The sequence below is a fragment of the Hippoglossus stenolepis genome, chromosome 13, assembly GCF_022539355.2.
Source record: "Hippoglossus stenolepis isolate QCI-W04-F060 chromosome 13, HSTE1.2, whole genome shotgun sequence".
NCBI classification, from domain to species: domain Eukaryota; kingdom Metazoa; phylum Chordata; class Actinopteri; order Pleuronectiformes; family Pleuronectidae; genus Hippoglossus; species Hippoglossus stenolepis.
The window spans coordinates 24,030,428-24,047,110 of record NC_061495.1 but is presented as its reverse complement, the minus strand read 5'-3'; the positions used below and the strand labels follow the sequence as shown (position 1 = coordinate 24,047,110).

The 16,683-nt window shown below is 41.0% G+C and overlaps 1 protein-coding gene across 5 annotated transcripts in view; it reads right to left on the bottom strand.

Annotated features, from left to right (window-relative positions):
- The window catches only part of pknox1.1 (pbx/knotted 1 homeobox 1.1), a 30,332-nt gene extending 13,710 nt beyond the window's left edge, over positions 1–16,622 (bottom strand). Inside the window, exons 1-9 of one of the 5 annotated variants that reach the window (XM_035173856.2) lie at positions 16,233–16,622; positions 14,695–14,807; positions 13,487–13,614; positions 11,931–12,102; positions 9,979–10,179; positions 8,987–9,137; positions 8,777–8,874; positions 379–507; positions 216–292 (exon numbers count right to left, since the gene is read on the bottom strand). In XM_035173856.2, the coding sequence (XP_035029747.1) occupies positions 216–292; positions 379–507; positions 8,777–8,874; positions 8,987–9,137; positions 9,979–10,179; positions 11,931–12,102; positions 13,487–13,614; positions 14,695–14,807; positions 16,233–16,362 (1,199 nt within the window). In that variant the 5' untranslated portion in view covers positions 16,363–16,622. Of the gene's footprint in view, positions 1–215; positions 293–378; positions 508–8,776; positions 8,875–8,986; positions 9,138–9,978; positions 10,180–11,930; positions 12,103–13,486; positions 13,619–14,694; positions 14,808–15,248; positions 15,826–16,232 lie in introns of those variants that run through there. The other 4 variants (XM_035173858.1, XM_035173859.1, XM_035173857.2 and 1 more) reach the window with 4 other exon arrangements.
- Between the last annotated feature and the right edge of the window lie 61 nt (positions 16,623–16,683).

The following is a 16,683-nucleotide window of genomic DNA, read 5'->3' as shown; positions in this document are numbered from 1 at the left end:
TGGTGACCCTTCACAACAAGAGTCCCAACAGAGACACTGCTGATGAGAGGAAACACAAACCAACCTACCACAATAAAGCAACTAAACGAAATGGCTTAGAAAGATGAAAGTCAAGAAAAAATGTCCTGGTCGGACAGTGACATTTGATGGTGCAGTTTCATGGGACTGGACTGTGTCTTTATGGAACACCAGGTTACCAGGACACCATAACTCACCAGTTGTTGACTTGCAGAAGTGTCAGGTTTGTCTGAGTAGCTATCTGTTTCTTTTCATCCTCTGTTGGATATGGATGCTAAAGAAGAGAATGGAGAGGAAATGTTTCATTGTTCAGTGTTTTCAAGCATTACACAGGAACAGATTTGACACACAAAGACTCACCCCAATGTGCTGGAAGAGCCATGAGCGCATGACATTGGTGGCGTGTTTGGGTAGAACACCACGCTTGTTCTTCGTTGAATTGTCATCATGATTAAAGAGATTCAAGTCCTGGTGAAACTGCAGTTGGAGCTAAGCAAAAAAACATTAATTAGGCCACCTTCCCATTTGTCTGTCAGCATCAACATGTTGCTCTGTTCAAATTCCACTCTTTTAACAGTTTCAGTGTTGATTTATATTTTAAACTCTGAAATAATTATCTTATCTTTCCGAACAAGTTCACCCAAAAATTATAATTCACTCATTATCTACTTGCCCCTATGCTGATGAAGGGGTGGGTGAAGTGTTTGAGTCCACAAAACAATTATGGAGTTTCAGTTACTTATTGAGGTCAAAGTCTGTCACTGAGGAACTATTCTTTTTGTGTAAAGCTTATTGTAAATAACAAATATCAATACGTCCACCATGCTGTAGTTCTGCTGGGGAAGTAGCCTGACCACCAACAGAGTCAGACTTATTCAGAAGGCTTCAGATTCAGATTACTGTTAATCTACTTTGATGCTGCCTTCCACATTACTTTATAATTAGCAAATTCATGTATCTATTGCACTTCTATCTGTCCTGGGAGAGGGATCCCTCAATTCTGAGGTTTCCATGTTTTTTCCCCCTAATTTAGGGCAGAGGATGTCACACCTTGTTAAGCCTATTTGACAATTTGGTATTTGTGAATATGGGCTGTAGGAATTTTATCGATTGATATTATTATATTATTTTTATTTATGTATTTTCTACCATTGCATCATGTTAGTGTGTCATAGAGGCAGAGTGGAGCAGTGGAGAGACAGGTTGACACTGGGTGGAATAAAAGCTTTGAAATAAGTTTAATAAATCTTAAAACCAAAGATAGACAGACATTGATCCCAAATGTCTGCAAGTCAGACCAAAACATCAGCTTTTTTTCAACATCATAAACAGAAAATGAGTTACACCCACATTAAGAATCCAAAACAGATAGTGTAACAGTTCAAACACCCTCACACCATGCTCGAGGAGGACTGGTTTTGACCCATCTCAGCTGTCAGAGAGGAAATATTCCTCCTGGCTTTATAAGACCAATAGTGGTAAGGGTTTGGTGCAAAATTAAATTAAAAATATTCACTTAATTTAACTCCATACTATCTTGATGTAAACAGTTTCATCAAAACTGACAAAGAAAACAAATGTTTTTTGGAATGAGTGTAATTTGTCACTTTTTACATTGGTTGCACAGGTGAACTGCTAAAATGGCCAAACTCTGGAGCCCTGTACAGCCTATTTTATAAGGAACCACTGATTTAGACAATACAACAGCATCTCAGTCACAAAAGCAATTTTCAGACATGAACTCTGGAGAATATCCGCACAATTGGTTCCAAACCTTTTCCAATGTTTGCCTTTCACACATGAACAACGCAGCAGGAGATTCTCTGCTTGGACGCGTTAACAACAACTTAAAAATCTCTGGAGCATTCAGGTGAGGGGTGGCGCAGCAGGCAGAGGCAGGAAATTGCATATTAATTCCGCTGCAGAGATGACGTGTTTTTGTTAACAGCACATCCACCTAGGGCTGCACGATATTAGGAAAACATGCAATATGCGATAATGTTGTTGAATGTTGCGATGTCAATATGACTTACGATAAATAAACAAATGCTTAAGTATACGGTGTTGAAGTCTTTCTGCTTTGGGTTTGCTGCTAACATAGACCCTATATAGCGAGTAGCCTATGCAGACACTGAAAACAAATTAAATGCATTATTTCTATTCCAACAACATGGTTTTATTAAAAGACTTCCACCTGGCTACAGACGCAGAGACCACAGACAGAAGAGGGTTAGGGTCAGCCAGCCACAGCGCCACCACCCAGGGAGCCATTCACAGATCCACCAAGTCCGCTTACAGTGATCATTTGGGGTCACTTCATACATGTTTGGCACGTAAAAAACGTATGTTTTACTGGCTCTGTCAGTAATTTGCTGCTCCTCTCTATGTGTCTATCATTCGCGCTCGAACTGCCAACCGAATAGAGCAAAACTGAGCGGTGTGTGTATGTCAGGGAGAGGAAGAGAGCGGGACAGGCTGATGAATGAGCGTGCTGCTCTGAAGAAAGATTTAACTCATTAAGAAAAGTATCGATCATTATGTGATGACCATTGTTGATATAGTGGCATCACTTCAAACAAATTAACATTTTAACTGTAGCAAGTAAGAGGTGTCAGCTGAGTGTGAGAGCATGAGAGAGCGAGAGGCGGAGTCAGTGTGTCTGGCACCGTTACCCTTCCCTCAGGTTCTGGGACTATAATAAAAAAGCTACGCAATACTTTAATAGTAATCAACCGCTTACAGACATCAATTTGGCCCAGGACAAACATGATATCTAGCAGTTTCCACTATCCTAGAATTTTGTAGGGAGGTGGAAACGGCGAAATTCTCTATGCAGGAAAAACCCTGGACAGGTCCATCAATGATCTGAATATCTTTAAATAAAGTAAGGGAACTTTACCGTGATAGCAGTCTATATATTGACATGCAGTGCGTGAATGCATGGCACATGGAATACCATTTATCACAGTTAAAGCTATCTTTTGCGATACGTATATTGCAAATGTTGATATAGCTAATGAACAAAAATATTAATTATTATCACTATATCTAGTAAGTTTTTATACTGTAACGTTTGGCTATTTAAAAATATTTTATGTAAGCTTTCTTATTTTACCCCGTTGATCAGAGCGGCCTAGTGTGCCCACAGAGAAAATGCTCATCTATCAAAAGGAGGAATTAAGTAATAAGGAAAAAAGACAGCTTAGCCTCTATGAACAATGGAAAATGCTAATCAGAAAGTTCAAACAAAACTTAAAGACAAACATATCAGAAGCAGAGTTGGCTACCTTGGCGGACAACATTGAAAAGGGAATGAATGACATCAAGTGTACAGTGAAATGAGAGTGCATGCCACACCATCCACTGAACTGAGACGTAAAATGGACGCATGTGAAGCGGTTACTAACGACATATTGAAAGTCATTTATGAACGTTTATCAGCAATAGATGGTGAATTTGACGCAGATAATGAAAGGCAGCGCCTTCATCAGCTACACGTCCATGACTATGCCTACTCTATATATGGTAGCGCTTCACAGTCCGGTGCCAGTCACCGCTCTGAAACTGCGAGCATAGTAGCAAAGAGAATTGATGCAGCTGCAGAACTAGCTGCAAAGGAAGCTCAATACAAAATAATGCAAGTTGAATTAAGGCAAAAGGAGAAAATAATAACAATGGAAGAGCAACACAGGAAGGAATAAGACATGCAGAGGTCTGAATTGGAGCATCTACAGGCAGAAAAAGACATGGAGGCTGCTCGTGCCAGACTGATGATCTACAACAGAGAAATCAGAATGGAAACCGATATTCAGCCCACGCAGCAAAACAACAGATCAAGCATTTCCATCCCCTCTGATCACCACCAGAACCCTCACATTGTTGCACCAACACCTCATATTGACGTGTCTCAGTTGACCCAAGCAATCCAAGAGAGCATCACCATAAACAGACTCCCAATGCCGGTGCCCACAGTGTTTAGTGGAGACCCAATTCTCTATATTGAATGGAGGGCTTCATTCATGTCACTCATCGACCGCAAAAGTATCTCTTCAGCTGATAAACTTCATATTTTAAAGAAATATGTCACTGGCTCAGCACACAAATGCCTTGAAGGCACCTTTTATCGCAATGACTATGAATCATACAGAGATGCATGGAAAAAGCTAGACCAACGCTATGGTCAGCCATTTGTTGTCCAAAGAGCTTTCAGAGAGAAGCTGTCAAAATGGCCAAAAATAAATTCCAAGGATGCGGAAGGGTTCAGGACATTCTCAGACTTCTTAAACGCCTGCCTGCAAGCCATGCCACATGTAAAGAGTCTAGAAATATTAAGTGACTGTGAAGAAAACAAAAGTTGATACAGAAAGCCCCTGATTGGTTAGCAGCCCGTTGGAATCCTCAGGTCACTGTCACATTAATGGAAGGGAAAGATTTTCATACAGCACCTCCATGATCGTCCCAGTATGGGTGTCCACAGCCAAAAACCCATCTAATGAGCAGCTTGTGTATGTATCGTTAGACACCCAAAGTCACAGCACCTTCATCGACGAAGAATTAAGCAATCAGTTACAAGCAGATACCTGTGAAATTGAAACTGACCACTATGCTTGGAGAAAATACCATTGTGAAGAGTCAAAGAGTATTTGGACTCCGTGTAAGAGACTACAATTCAAGCTTTCATGTTGACCTTCCTTCCTACTACAGTAAAGACCACATTCCAGTGAACCGTAATCATATACCCACACATGAAACAGCAAAACAATGGCCTCACCTAGAGGGAATTGTCAATAAGATGCCACCTCTCCTTGATTGTGATATAGGACTTCTGATCAGATACAACTGTCCAAGAACATTAGCGCCCAGACAGGTGTTATTTGGAAAAGATAACGAGCCCTATGCCATCCTTACAGATATAGGGTGGAGCATTGTTGGAGGTTCAATCCCATGCCTGGATGAAACAGAATCCGGCCTGTCACAGAGTCAATGTAAAGGAACGTCTTCCAGTAACGCCAATGGATATTATAAGCATCCTGGATTAAGGACATGAAAGGAGATGACAAGACTGTCTCACAAGAGGATCTCGTATTCCTTGATAAACTTAAAGGAAGCATAAGGAAAAATGACTTAGTCGGATTTCAGCGAGCTTTTTGTTATCAGGTAAGTATGGCGATTGCTTAAATGGCAGAGGCAACTCATAATGTCCCTTAAGTCATTTAAGACGAAAGTTCATCAGGGATGAGAAATACAAGGAAGAATACACAACATATATGAACGAAATCATTGAGAGAGTTGATATGGAGGAAGTACAAGAGGATGGAACTCAAGAATTACCAACACCGAAGGATATGGTGCTGGATCTGTACATAGAAGATCCAGAAGTCAGAAAGGCACAGATACTGTTGACAAAAACAACAGAACAAAAGAGTATTCCGGATCGTTTGTCCAAGTGCTCTTCATGGTCCAGATGCACCAAGGCTGTGGCCCGCCTTCAACGGCGAGCTAAGAAGATCAGATCACATGCTCCTTCCTCAGAGGGTGAACAGGAACGTGCTGAACATGTTATACTTCCAAATGTGCAAAGCAAGGCCTATGGGAAGGAAATAAAGCTGTTGAGCAAAGGAAGCCAACTGCCACATCACAACAAGCTGCACCAGCTTGATGTATTTCTTGACACGGATGGGCTTCTCAGGGTGGGAGGAAGACTCTTTTCTCTGACTCTTTTAAGCACCCAATTGTCATTCCCAAAGAGCATCATGTGACATCACTGATAATAGCTCATAGCCACAAAAGAGTAAAGCATCAGGGAAAAGTCTAACGATGAATGACATCAGATCCAGTGGCTACTGGATTCATGGTATGAGTAGAGCAGTTGCATAATTCATCCGTCAATGTGTGACTTGTCGCAGACTCAGGAGACCGCCAGAGACCCAAAATGCAACTCTGTCAATCACCAAAGACAGACTCAACGATGTTTCTCTACAGACCCTACTCTACTAAACCATGGCCATAGTCAACAGTCGAACCCTCACTGTGGATAATTTGGACAGTCCCAACAGCCTGGAACCATTGACCCCAATCATCTTCTTCACATGAAATCCAGCACAGCACTGCGCCCACCTGGCACATTCCCCAGACAGGACCTGTACGGAGCAAAAAGATGGCGCCGTTTGCAGTTTCTAGGAAAGCAGATATGGAGTCGCTGGAGACAAGAATATCTTCACAACATTATCACAAGGCAGCATTGGCATGCTCCAAAGAGAAATCTACAAGTGGGCGATATTGTGATGGACGTTGATGTGCTGTTGCCCAGAGGTGATGGAGACTTGCCAGGGTTTTAGAGACTGTCAGTGGTAGAGATGGGCTTGTGAAAAAGGTGAAAATCTCAGTGGGAGATAAGAACTTGAACAAGAAGGGTAAACGCTGTGTTGGAACGTCCAGTGCAGAAGTTAGTTCTGCTGTTAGAAGCTACTTAAGCTATGATTACAAAGATGCATTGATATAGTAGATGGAAAAAAATTTCGTTGTTATTGTCATTTGATACAAGACACTCATAATTTGGTGGGAGTGTAAATAACCCAATTTATGTTATTGTTAATATCGTTGAAGTATCTTTCTGTTATTTTAATGTGAAATATTTGCTCAGACAATCTCATTTCCGTTTTTGTATTACATGCTTTTATTTTGAAAGTGAAGTTCCGGTAGAGGCACGGACTTCCTGTTATGAATCTGTAACTTCACAAAGGGAAAGTTTTATGTTTTAACCGAAGAGGCACAACCGAAGAGGCACAAGCTCTTACGGTGTTGTTTAGGGAAGCTTCAAATACACCTGAAAACATCAGTTGAAAGTCTCGACCATCTTTCGGGGGATATGCTACGTAGTCTTGGCTTCCTCATTCAGTGGCAAAAGAGACGACTTTGACCAGTTGACAAAGACAAAAACGTCATGTGTAAATTGCCAGGTGGTGCTGTGTGTCTTTAAACATAATGGGTTTGACAACAGATGATCGACAAATCATCTGTGCTACGGGTTCGAGCGAGAGCGCAAAGAGGCTCGGGCTCAAAGGACAGTCTTGGCGAGAGAATCTAGAAACTGGGAATAGAGGGGAGCAATTCATTAAAAAATAAATTATAAAAAGCCCTCTGCATGCTAAGAACAGCAGCCTTGAGCTCTTCAAGTGAGATAGGTCTGGCTAAATCGTTTGAGTCATCTTCCGCAAGACTGGGCATATTTAATTGAGCCAATAGGTCCTCACATTTGCTCTTGTCAAAAGGTACATCTGATTTGTTAGAGTAAAAACTACAAAAGTGTCATTAATCTGTGCAGAGTCAGTAGTGGTAGCTCCGGCCTGTAATTTAATTGAAATGTCTGAAAACTGTTTGTTCGATCTAATTTTGATAGCTAAAAAGGTGGCTGGGTCTTGATCCATGAAAAAGAAAGAAAGAAAGAAAGAAAGAAAGAAAGAAAGACCGAACAAGGATTTTTCCTCTCGCTGTAAACTCCTCTGATGGAGTTTTTTGTCCAGCGTTAGTAGAAATAAGGCTGTTAAGTCTGTTCCCTCTTCTCAACTAACGTTTCAATTAAGTGGCTCGCACACACTAAAATTAAGTGAGTCGGTTAGATTGTCTTCCTTTTTTGTATTTTTGTGTATTAGGAACTTCGCTTTCAAAATAAAAGCATGTAAAAAAAGCTCTGTTTTTCTAATTAATTTTTTTTCCTGTTTTTCCAAGATAATTATCTTGGACAAACAGAACTTTTTTTTTTTTTTAAAGAAAAACAGAACTTATCTCGGAATTTCCGAGTTAGTTATCTCAGAAAAATATAACTTTTTTTTTTTTTCAGAAAAACAGAACTTCTCTCGGAATTTCCGAGTTAGTTATCTCAGAAAAACAGAACTTTTTTTTCAAATGAATGCAATACGCTTCTGTAGATATACATATTTATCGCGATATAAATCAAATAACCAGAAAATTTATGTTTTGCACATTTGTGTTTATGTACAGTGATCTTATGTACAAACATTTTTTTCTTACGCACAAAACAGATTTTACTTGCTCGTACAATCATCCTGTGCCGATGCACTTTACTTATAACATTTCATACCAACCACTACAGTGAAAAGGTGAATATAATGTATATACTCAGCATTTTTTTAAATTAGGTCTATTTTTTTAATTTTTTTTTTATTCTATTGCTTTTTATATTTCTTTATTCTCTTGTCTACCTCATTCTCACCTGCCTGCTGCTCTAACAACTGAAATTCCCCGGTTTGTGGATTAATAAAGTTTTAGCTCATCTTATCTTGACTCAGCGCCACTGCTGCTCCTCCTAACTTGTTGTGAGTGTAACTCTATTCCAGCCACATGATTGGTTCGGTACGGCGCTATACTCATTATCATTGGCTGTTCGTGTCGTCTGTGAAAACATGGATGGGATGAGTTTTTCGACTCGTCTTAAATTTCTATTGAGGAAAAGTTATATTGCGATAATTATCGATGTCGTTTTATCGCCCAGCCCTACTGTAATGTATTAGAAACGTCATCAACACACCTACTCCCTCGTGGTGAATCCTGCAAAATAAATCCTTCTGTTTTCTTGCCTTATTCAGACACTCTCCAGAGTTTTAACTCGGGAGATGGCCAATGAAACTTTGCTCTCACTCTGACATTTGCATTCTCATATACAGCCCCTCCAGAGAACATCTGGAGATTCTCTGGAATTTAGTGCATGTCTGAAAGCAGTTAAAGAGAGATGTACTACCTGATTGTTTTGGACACGTATTGTCCCAGGAGAAAGTGTCTGTGTCACCACCTGGCCCTGGGGAGTGACAACTGTAACTGGCTGGTACACTGTGCCACCTGAAATTAACGCGCACGCACACAAACACGCACAGGTTGCACAGTAAGCTTAGACCAAAGATTCCCACTGGTACATGACAATTTCTGAGCTGCAATCACAACAGTACATTACCTGAAGGAGGGGTTGTATGCCATGATGACATCCCTGCGACCACCTGGGTGGGGTTGACGGCTGTCACGGTAACGTTCCCTTGCTGTAGGGCTGATGCTGGAACCACTATTTGACCCTGGGGACTGATGGTCCCTGAGATGGAGCTGGGGTTCTGCATCACAGAGTATGCACGTGCAAAATAGGCCTGAGTCAAATATGTACATTTTCCATATTGATTGCTCTTTCAGCTTGATTTTAAATGTTGTATTGTGTAGCAGATTAAAGAAGTAAACAAACTGAAATGCATTACAAGCAAAGGAACCTGATACAATGCAATAACTATGTCAGTATCTGGAATGAGACTTTCACATCATAGGCAGCAACAGATCTAACTGCTGGTGATGGCTATTTCTCACACACACACACACACACACACACACACACACACACACACACACACACACACACACACACACACACACACACACACACACACACACACACACACACACACACACACACACACACACACACACACACACGTCGGTTTTTCCTTTTCAATAAAAGAAATGCAAACATTTCTAATATCCTGTTTCCATTTTGTCATTGTGTAATTGTCATTGTGTATGCACACACATTCATCTCATCCCCTATTGAGATGGGACCTGAGGGGAAAGAGAGTTTTTATGAATAAATTAGTATTGATAATAACAATAATTATTATTATTATTATCTTTACAATTAATTAAATATTATTAACTTATGCCCTTAACATAAGTATATTACTTCTACATAAAACAGGGTCTTATAGTCGCAACGTTTTGGCCAAATTTCCAAGATATCAATTTTAATGCTTAGTTAAAAAACATTTTATACATGTATGTACAGTACAACTATGTTCCAGCGGCAGTCTGACTCTGAGGTACAAAAGAATTTGAGTTAGTTTCTCCTGGAAGAAGAGCTTATCACTAACCATTTCATGGAGAAGCGTACAGTCCATTAACAGTACATACCTGGGGCTTGGTGGGTGAGAGGCTCGGGCCATGGCCTTGTACAGGGGAATATGGGCTGCCTGGCTCCCCACTGAGCAACGTCTCACTGTTCATCTTCGTCTTGAGGCAGGCAATGTAGCGGCTACAGAAGTCCTTGCACAGGTCACTCACCTTCTCCAGCTCCAGCAGGTGAATCCGCAGCACCTGGATGGCTTTAACCATCTGAAGGTCAGAGATAGAAAAAAAAAATCCCAAAAGGTTTGTGACAGTTGACAAAAGGGAAATTGTCTTTATCAAACTGAATGCCCATTCCACTGCCCTCTAAGTATCTGATGTTGAGGAATTGACCTCGAAAAACCAGTCTTACTTTGTATCTTACCCACTTTTGTCCTACTTCATTTCATAATTTCCTTGCCTTTGTGATGCTTGCATGTAGTTCTGATTTTATCCCAGTATTTTACTTGTTATTTTACAACGTCCTGCAAACCACAAGGTTAACATTTAGGTAATATTTATTTTTGGTGATTACTTTAAACCCTAAAGCCAACTTCCAAATATAAAGGATGCTTCAGACAGTGATTTGATTATCAAGAGCAAAAGCAAAAAAAAACAATCATAAAAGGTTATTGTGGCATTTAAAAACAGAACTGTCTGATTCAACACACAGATTCCCCAGCATAGGCCCTGTACACACCTGGTAATAACAAGCGTTTTTTGTGATCCGATCAGCTCTAAGTGCATGCATTCACACCTGGCATAAAAATGTGGTCCCAGATGGATCTCACCTCCCTCCTCGATACAAACAAACATGTACATAATCTCTTTTCAAGCTGACCAAGTTATTATTTTTTTTTAACAGTCCTTTTACCCAGACTTTGTGTGTGTGTTTGTGTGTGTGTGTTGGCATGAGCAAGTGAAAGCGAGGTAGAGTATGAATGAATCTCGTGCAGCTATGAAGAAAGATTTTTAACAATTTTAAGGAGAGTATCGATCATTACGTGGTGATCAGTGTTGATATTGTGACAGTGGTCAGCCGAGTAGGAGGTCTTTCATATGTGGCCTAGGACGCATTCACACTGCTAAAAGAATGTGGACACACATGGCCCAGACCACCTCCGAATGTTGTCTGGTGTGATCAGATCTCTATCAAATCTGAGCTGTCCACTCTGATAGAAGTAGTTAGGTCTGAAAGTACCCAAATAAGTCCTGAATGTGTCCTGGGATCCAATCACTCACACCACATTCAGAGGAGGTCTGGGAAGCATGTGGCCACATTATTTTCCCTGTGGGAATGCAAACACGTCCTGGGCCACGTATGAAGGACTGTCTACTCAGGTGAAGTCCTGACAAAAGTTTGATAATGAACCAAACACATTTTTAGGCTTCTCCATGTATTACTTTCTTTATAGCCACTGCCAAAATATCAACCCTAACCAGCCTTAATGACACTGATAAGGACATCTGATCATTCTCAGAAGGTACTACAATTTCATTCACAGGTCAAAATAAACAGTGGTGAACAATACTGCATCTCACTATGCTGCTGAGGTCAAAGGTCCCATTTTGTATTATTTTGTGAAATACCTCATGCCAATGACTTAGTTTTGTCAAATACCTCTGAACGCAACTGTTTTCAGACATCTGCTTGTGTTACTACAACTACCCCCCAAACACCTCAAATTACTTTAAATTCTGCATTCAAATCAATGTTGACTGTCAAGAAAAACAAGTCTCTATCCATTTTAATTTTAGTCTAGTGACCTCTCCAGCTATAAACACTTCTGTAAAAGGCACTTCCACTTGTTCTGCTGCCAATTACAATCACATGTTTTCTAGATATGTAGTTCACTGTTGGAAAGGGTTAAAACCGTGGGGTGTTATGTTATCCTCCACCAAAATGCATCAAGGAAAAAACATAAACGCAACAACCAGTAACCTGTGAATTTCTACCCAGATTTGTAGAGTTATCTCACCAAGTTGTCGAGTTCAGGGTCCTCGCTGAAGAAGGGTTTGCCCTCTTTCTCCTGATTGCGGACAAAGTTCTCAATGTCCACATCAAAGCTTGCCGAGGTAATGCATTCAGAGCTCAGTGTGGACTGTTCACACTTCTCAAACAGCAGGGCCAACAGAGGGAACAGGGGATGTCTGTGAAGGTGCCCACACACATGCACACACTGTTACTAAAGTCATTATCAGACATGACCTGCGGAGGATCTCCGGAAAATTGGGTCCGGACTTTCTCCGCAGTTTGACTTTCACACATGGACAACGGAGCAGGAGGCTCTCTGCAAAGATACATTCACAACAGAAATAAATCCACTGCAGGATTAAGGTGAGGTGTGTTGCAGAAGGCAGATAAAGGACATGACATATTAATTAGATATGTTTTTTGTTTCCAGCAGATCAACACAGGCATCGGCGCTTATCACCAGAAACTCTCGACAGCTTTGTCGGTGTCTTCTATGTGTATGTATATTTTTGTTCTTTTTCTCATTTTTGTGTCTGTTGCGTTTTAGAAGTGTCATCAACCCCCACACTCGCTCATGGTGAATCCAGCAGGGGATCTCCTGCTGAGGATCCCCTACAGGATTTACCCACAGCGACAGCAACTTTACAGTGGCAGACCTGAAGTCTCTGCGGAGAGTATTGAGAACTATGGAAAACATCATAGGTGTCTCCCTCTCCACCTTAGCAGACATATATTAAGACCGGTGTGTCAGAAAGGCCCACAACATAATGGTCGACCCCTCTCCCCCCTCCCTGCACCTCTGCCATCTGGGAGGAGAGCATCTGTGCAAAATCTGGCAGATTCTGCAGACTTTCTGTGGACTTTTTACTAGGGAGCCAGGTAGAGAAAGTCTGCAGAAACTTTGGATGCTCTCACTCAGGCATTTGCACTCACACACACAGCTCCCCCAGAGAAACTACAGAGGATCTGCAGAGACTTCCAAAATGCACAAATCCTGAAACAAAAAGGTGTTTATGGTACATGAAAATAAATCATGAAATAGATACGTATAGATACGCAAGTCGAAATGAAGTCAAGACAAACTGCTGTCTCAAATAATCATAATTTTCCTTCCTTACAGCACCTTTATGCAATATGAACACACACGAGTTTACTGAGGTCAATTAAACTTCAGTATTCTGCTCAGTTAAGTGGCCAATTACAAATACCAACCATCAACTAGCTTGAGATTGTGGGACTTGTGTGCAGGCCATGGTTATACTTTCAATAGGAAGCATGCCTATAATCTAAATACAACAAAAAGACCCATTCGTTTATACAAGAAAAAGATCAGCATTGGTCTTAACACACTCTTTTGAATTTCAAATACCAGAGAGTAATTTGAAAGTCACATGAACAAAGGGGAGAGCTTCACGAATATCATGTGAGGTTTCCTTAGGGCAATTTAGTTTCTGGCAAATCTGAGTTCCAACAGGGAAAGAGGACAGATATTTAAGAATAGAGGGGGGTTGTTCTATTCTCTCTCTAAACAAACAAGCACACATGCAGAATTTGGTCTACCGATATATGGAGGCTTTGTCCGCGTCCATGGGTGTCTGCGGCTCTGTTGTTGCCGGGCTGGGCACCTCTGCCAACGTCCCCTCAAACTTCTGCTCTGAATCACTGTCTACTTTTACCACACCTTGCATCTGCAGAGAAAGACATTAAGATGAAAAAAAGCAATGGAGACAGAAACAGATAGAAGAGGTGAAGAGAAAGGCAGAGAACAACTGACATAAAATCATCATGTGAAGAACCAGAGTAGCTTGGGGGCAAAGTTTAACAGAGTAGTCTTGGTTCAATATAAAACTTTGGAAAGTCATGATGACATGGTCTGAAAAACTTAACTGTGCAGTATTCTTTGAAAAGGAAGTATGAAGTCGTATTTACTGTGATATTCAACAAACATTAGTGTCATGAGTTGTCAGTCCAATATTTGTCATTGCCAATCACCAGCACCATTTGTTGGGTAATCTGATTTGAGATACTTTTTTCTTTTGGTTAGACATAAAAACATAATTATTTTGACATGAAAATGACTTGTGTATCTGGGATGGCCAGATGCACTTAAATCTGCATTTTGCCATACTGTTTGGTCTCTTGATTTTCTTTGTGGACAAAGAATGGCTAGACTGCATCCAGAGTGATGTATTACCATTGCATTACCGACCTAACCACTACCCAATCTGATGTTACGATTTGATAGCATTTCTGAATATAATCCAGGACCTGGGACATACATTTTTCACACACATTCTCACAATGTGCTTTCTTACCCTAGGATCCCCTCCACTAATACTAGCACTAACACCATCCCCAACCAATGTGACTGAGCACAACAATGACTCAGATTGAGTGCCAACAGGCTAAAAATAATAACTTGCAATGTCTCATTAGTCATAGATTTTTCTCAGTTTGACACCCCCAAATGTAGCAGTTGAATAAAGATGTTTTGTCGTCAAAGTGCAAGAGCAGTTAAAAAACGCTGGGCATAAATAGAGCTTTATATTGCATCAGTGTCCCTTCTACAATTACATTTTTATGGTGGCCCACCATAGACAGGGCACAGTGACAACAGATTACTAAAACCGATGTGATGGCATCAAAATTGCTTGTGTTCTAGTGTTAAATATATTTAGTGTTTCCTTTTGTTTGGTTATTCAGGCAGACATATCACTGTCAAAAGACTGCAGAATACTGTAAATGTAGGTATTGTCCCTCTCACCCACCTGCTGCTCTCCCTTTGGATACTTGTCTATGGAAACCGACTGGGCTGCCATCACGTTCACTGCAGATGCTGCAAACACTGGGGCATTATAGTGTTCAGGGACAGGTGGCCAACCTACACAATGCATAGTTTCAGTCAGACTTAACCTGTCAAGATAGACTTGACCTGCATGAGGTACCCATAATGTAGGCATGTAACTTGACTACCATGATGTCAGGATTAAAACACTATTAGTTATTTTAACTGGGCAAATATGTCCAAGGAACTACAAATATTTGATGGTGGATAATTATTTACTAGATTTGATGTTATATGTACTGGCAAAAGTCTAACTTAACAGACTTAATGTTAAACATTAAAGCTAATACATGTATAATTAGCTAGCAAATTACATATGCATCAAATGTAGGATAAAAGCAAAAGTAATAAAACGACAAAATTGTAAATGTTGGTGAAACTCAAAATAACAGTAATTTTATGAAGATATATTTCCATTGTCAATATTCATAAACATGTCTATTCACTGACTCTTAAAACAAAGAGATAAGTTCACACCCGCAGTAGTGGACGATTGATAATATCCCGTTACTGATATAAACACACCCACCACGATGGACTTAGCTTTTAGCCTGGTCTTAGCTGCTCACATATTATTTGTGGCGGCAAGTGAAAATCGAAGTTTGAGATCATATTTGGGCAAACAAATATCCTCCAACTAGGAGTATGTTGGTATTATTCGGCGACAAACTAGTTCGGTTGGAGTATGCATTGTTTTTCAACAATATTGAGCTAGCTATTCTGTTACGCTAACGCTACATTCGCATTAGCTCGTTGACTCCAACCGAGAAAGGGCAGCCGTTCGGACGAGCTACCAGCTAACGTTAACAAGGCTGCTAACTATTTACTTTAAGTGTTTCTCATGTGTGAGCGGTGGACCTTATATGCAAAGCGCCATATTTAGCAAGGGAATCATTGCCAGAAAACAAGCTAAACTCGCTAGCCAGGTCCTAAAAGGACCCCGCTGCGGATTGATACGAGGCAAGCCGTTAGCTCGGGTAACAAGCATTAGCAGTATTATCATGTTTGAATCAACATTGTGAATGAATATGCATTTCTGGTCAACAGTGTTCAGTAATTCGACTGCAGTCGCATTAAGAAGTACTGTCTGCACACCAGGAGAACTGGGTTGTTCCTAAAAGCCTCTCCACATGAATCAATAACGCGTAGACAGCTGCCCTGTCCTTCCCCTCCCTCCGCGGTAGCCACACAACTGTCGGGCCTCATTTCTTGCTCTCTCGCCCTTTGCTTTTCCACAATCCTCCTCTGCTCCCACAACGCCGACATATTTGTTACCCCCCTCCTCTTGTATACAGGTTTTTTTATTCTTCCCGGAGCTACGCCACCCGTGTTTCCCTTCCACGAGCACACTCCGCTGCCCTCACTAGGTCCGCGCTGCTCGCCCCGGGGCATTTTTGCGTGCGGCCCAGATTGTTTGATTGATAGGGAACGGAAAAAGAGGGATTTTGAGTGACAGCTTACCTGGGTGCCAATCTTCGTCACACTGACAAGCGGCTGCAGCAATCGGGACCCGCAGTTGTCGCGGTGCGTCATCACGTAAGGGCACGCTGGGGCGCTCGGATAATGAATATTCGTGAGGGGGCGGGGACATGACGTCCCTCTGCACCCTGCTGGGGTTTTTGCTCGCTATTCACTGCCCTCATTTACACAACGCATTTTCTATGCATATCTCCAGCTTACACTTATTTATGCAGATTATCTCATGTGCACTCTTACACACAAATAACAATAGCTGATTGATTACTCCTAAAAGAAGAAAAATTGCCAGGATAATTAGGGCATTGTGTGTAGGGAGGCAGGCTCGGAGTCAAAATTATAATCATTAAAAGAGAAATACAGATGAGCCACTTGCACACTCAGCTCTATTTAAATGATGTCCCCAAGGCAGAATAGCAGCATAAAAAAACGTTTG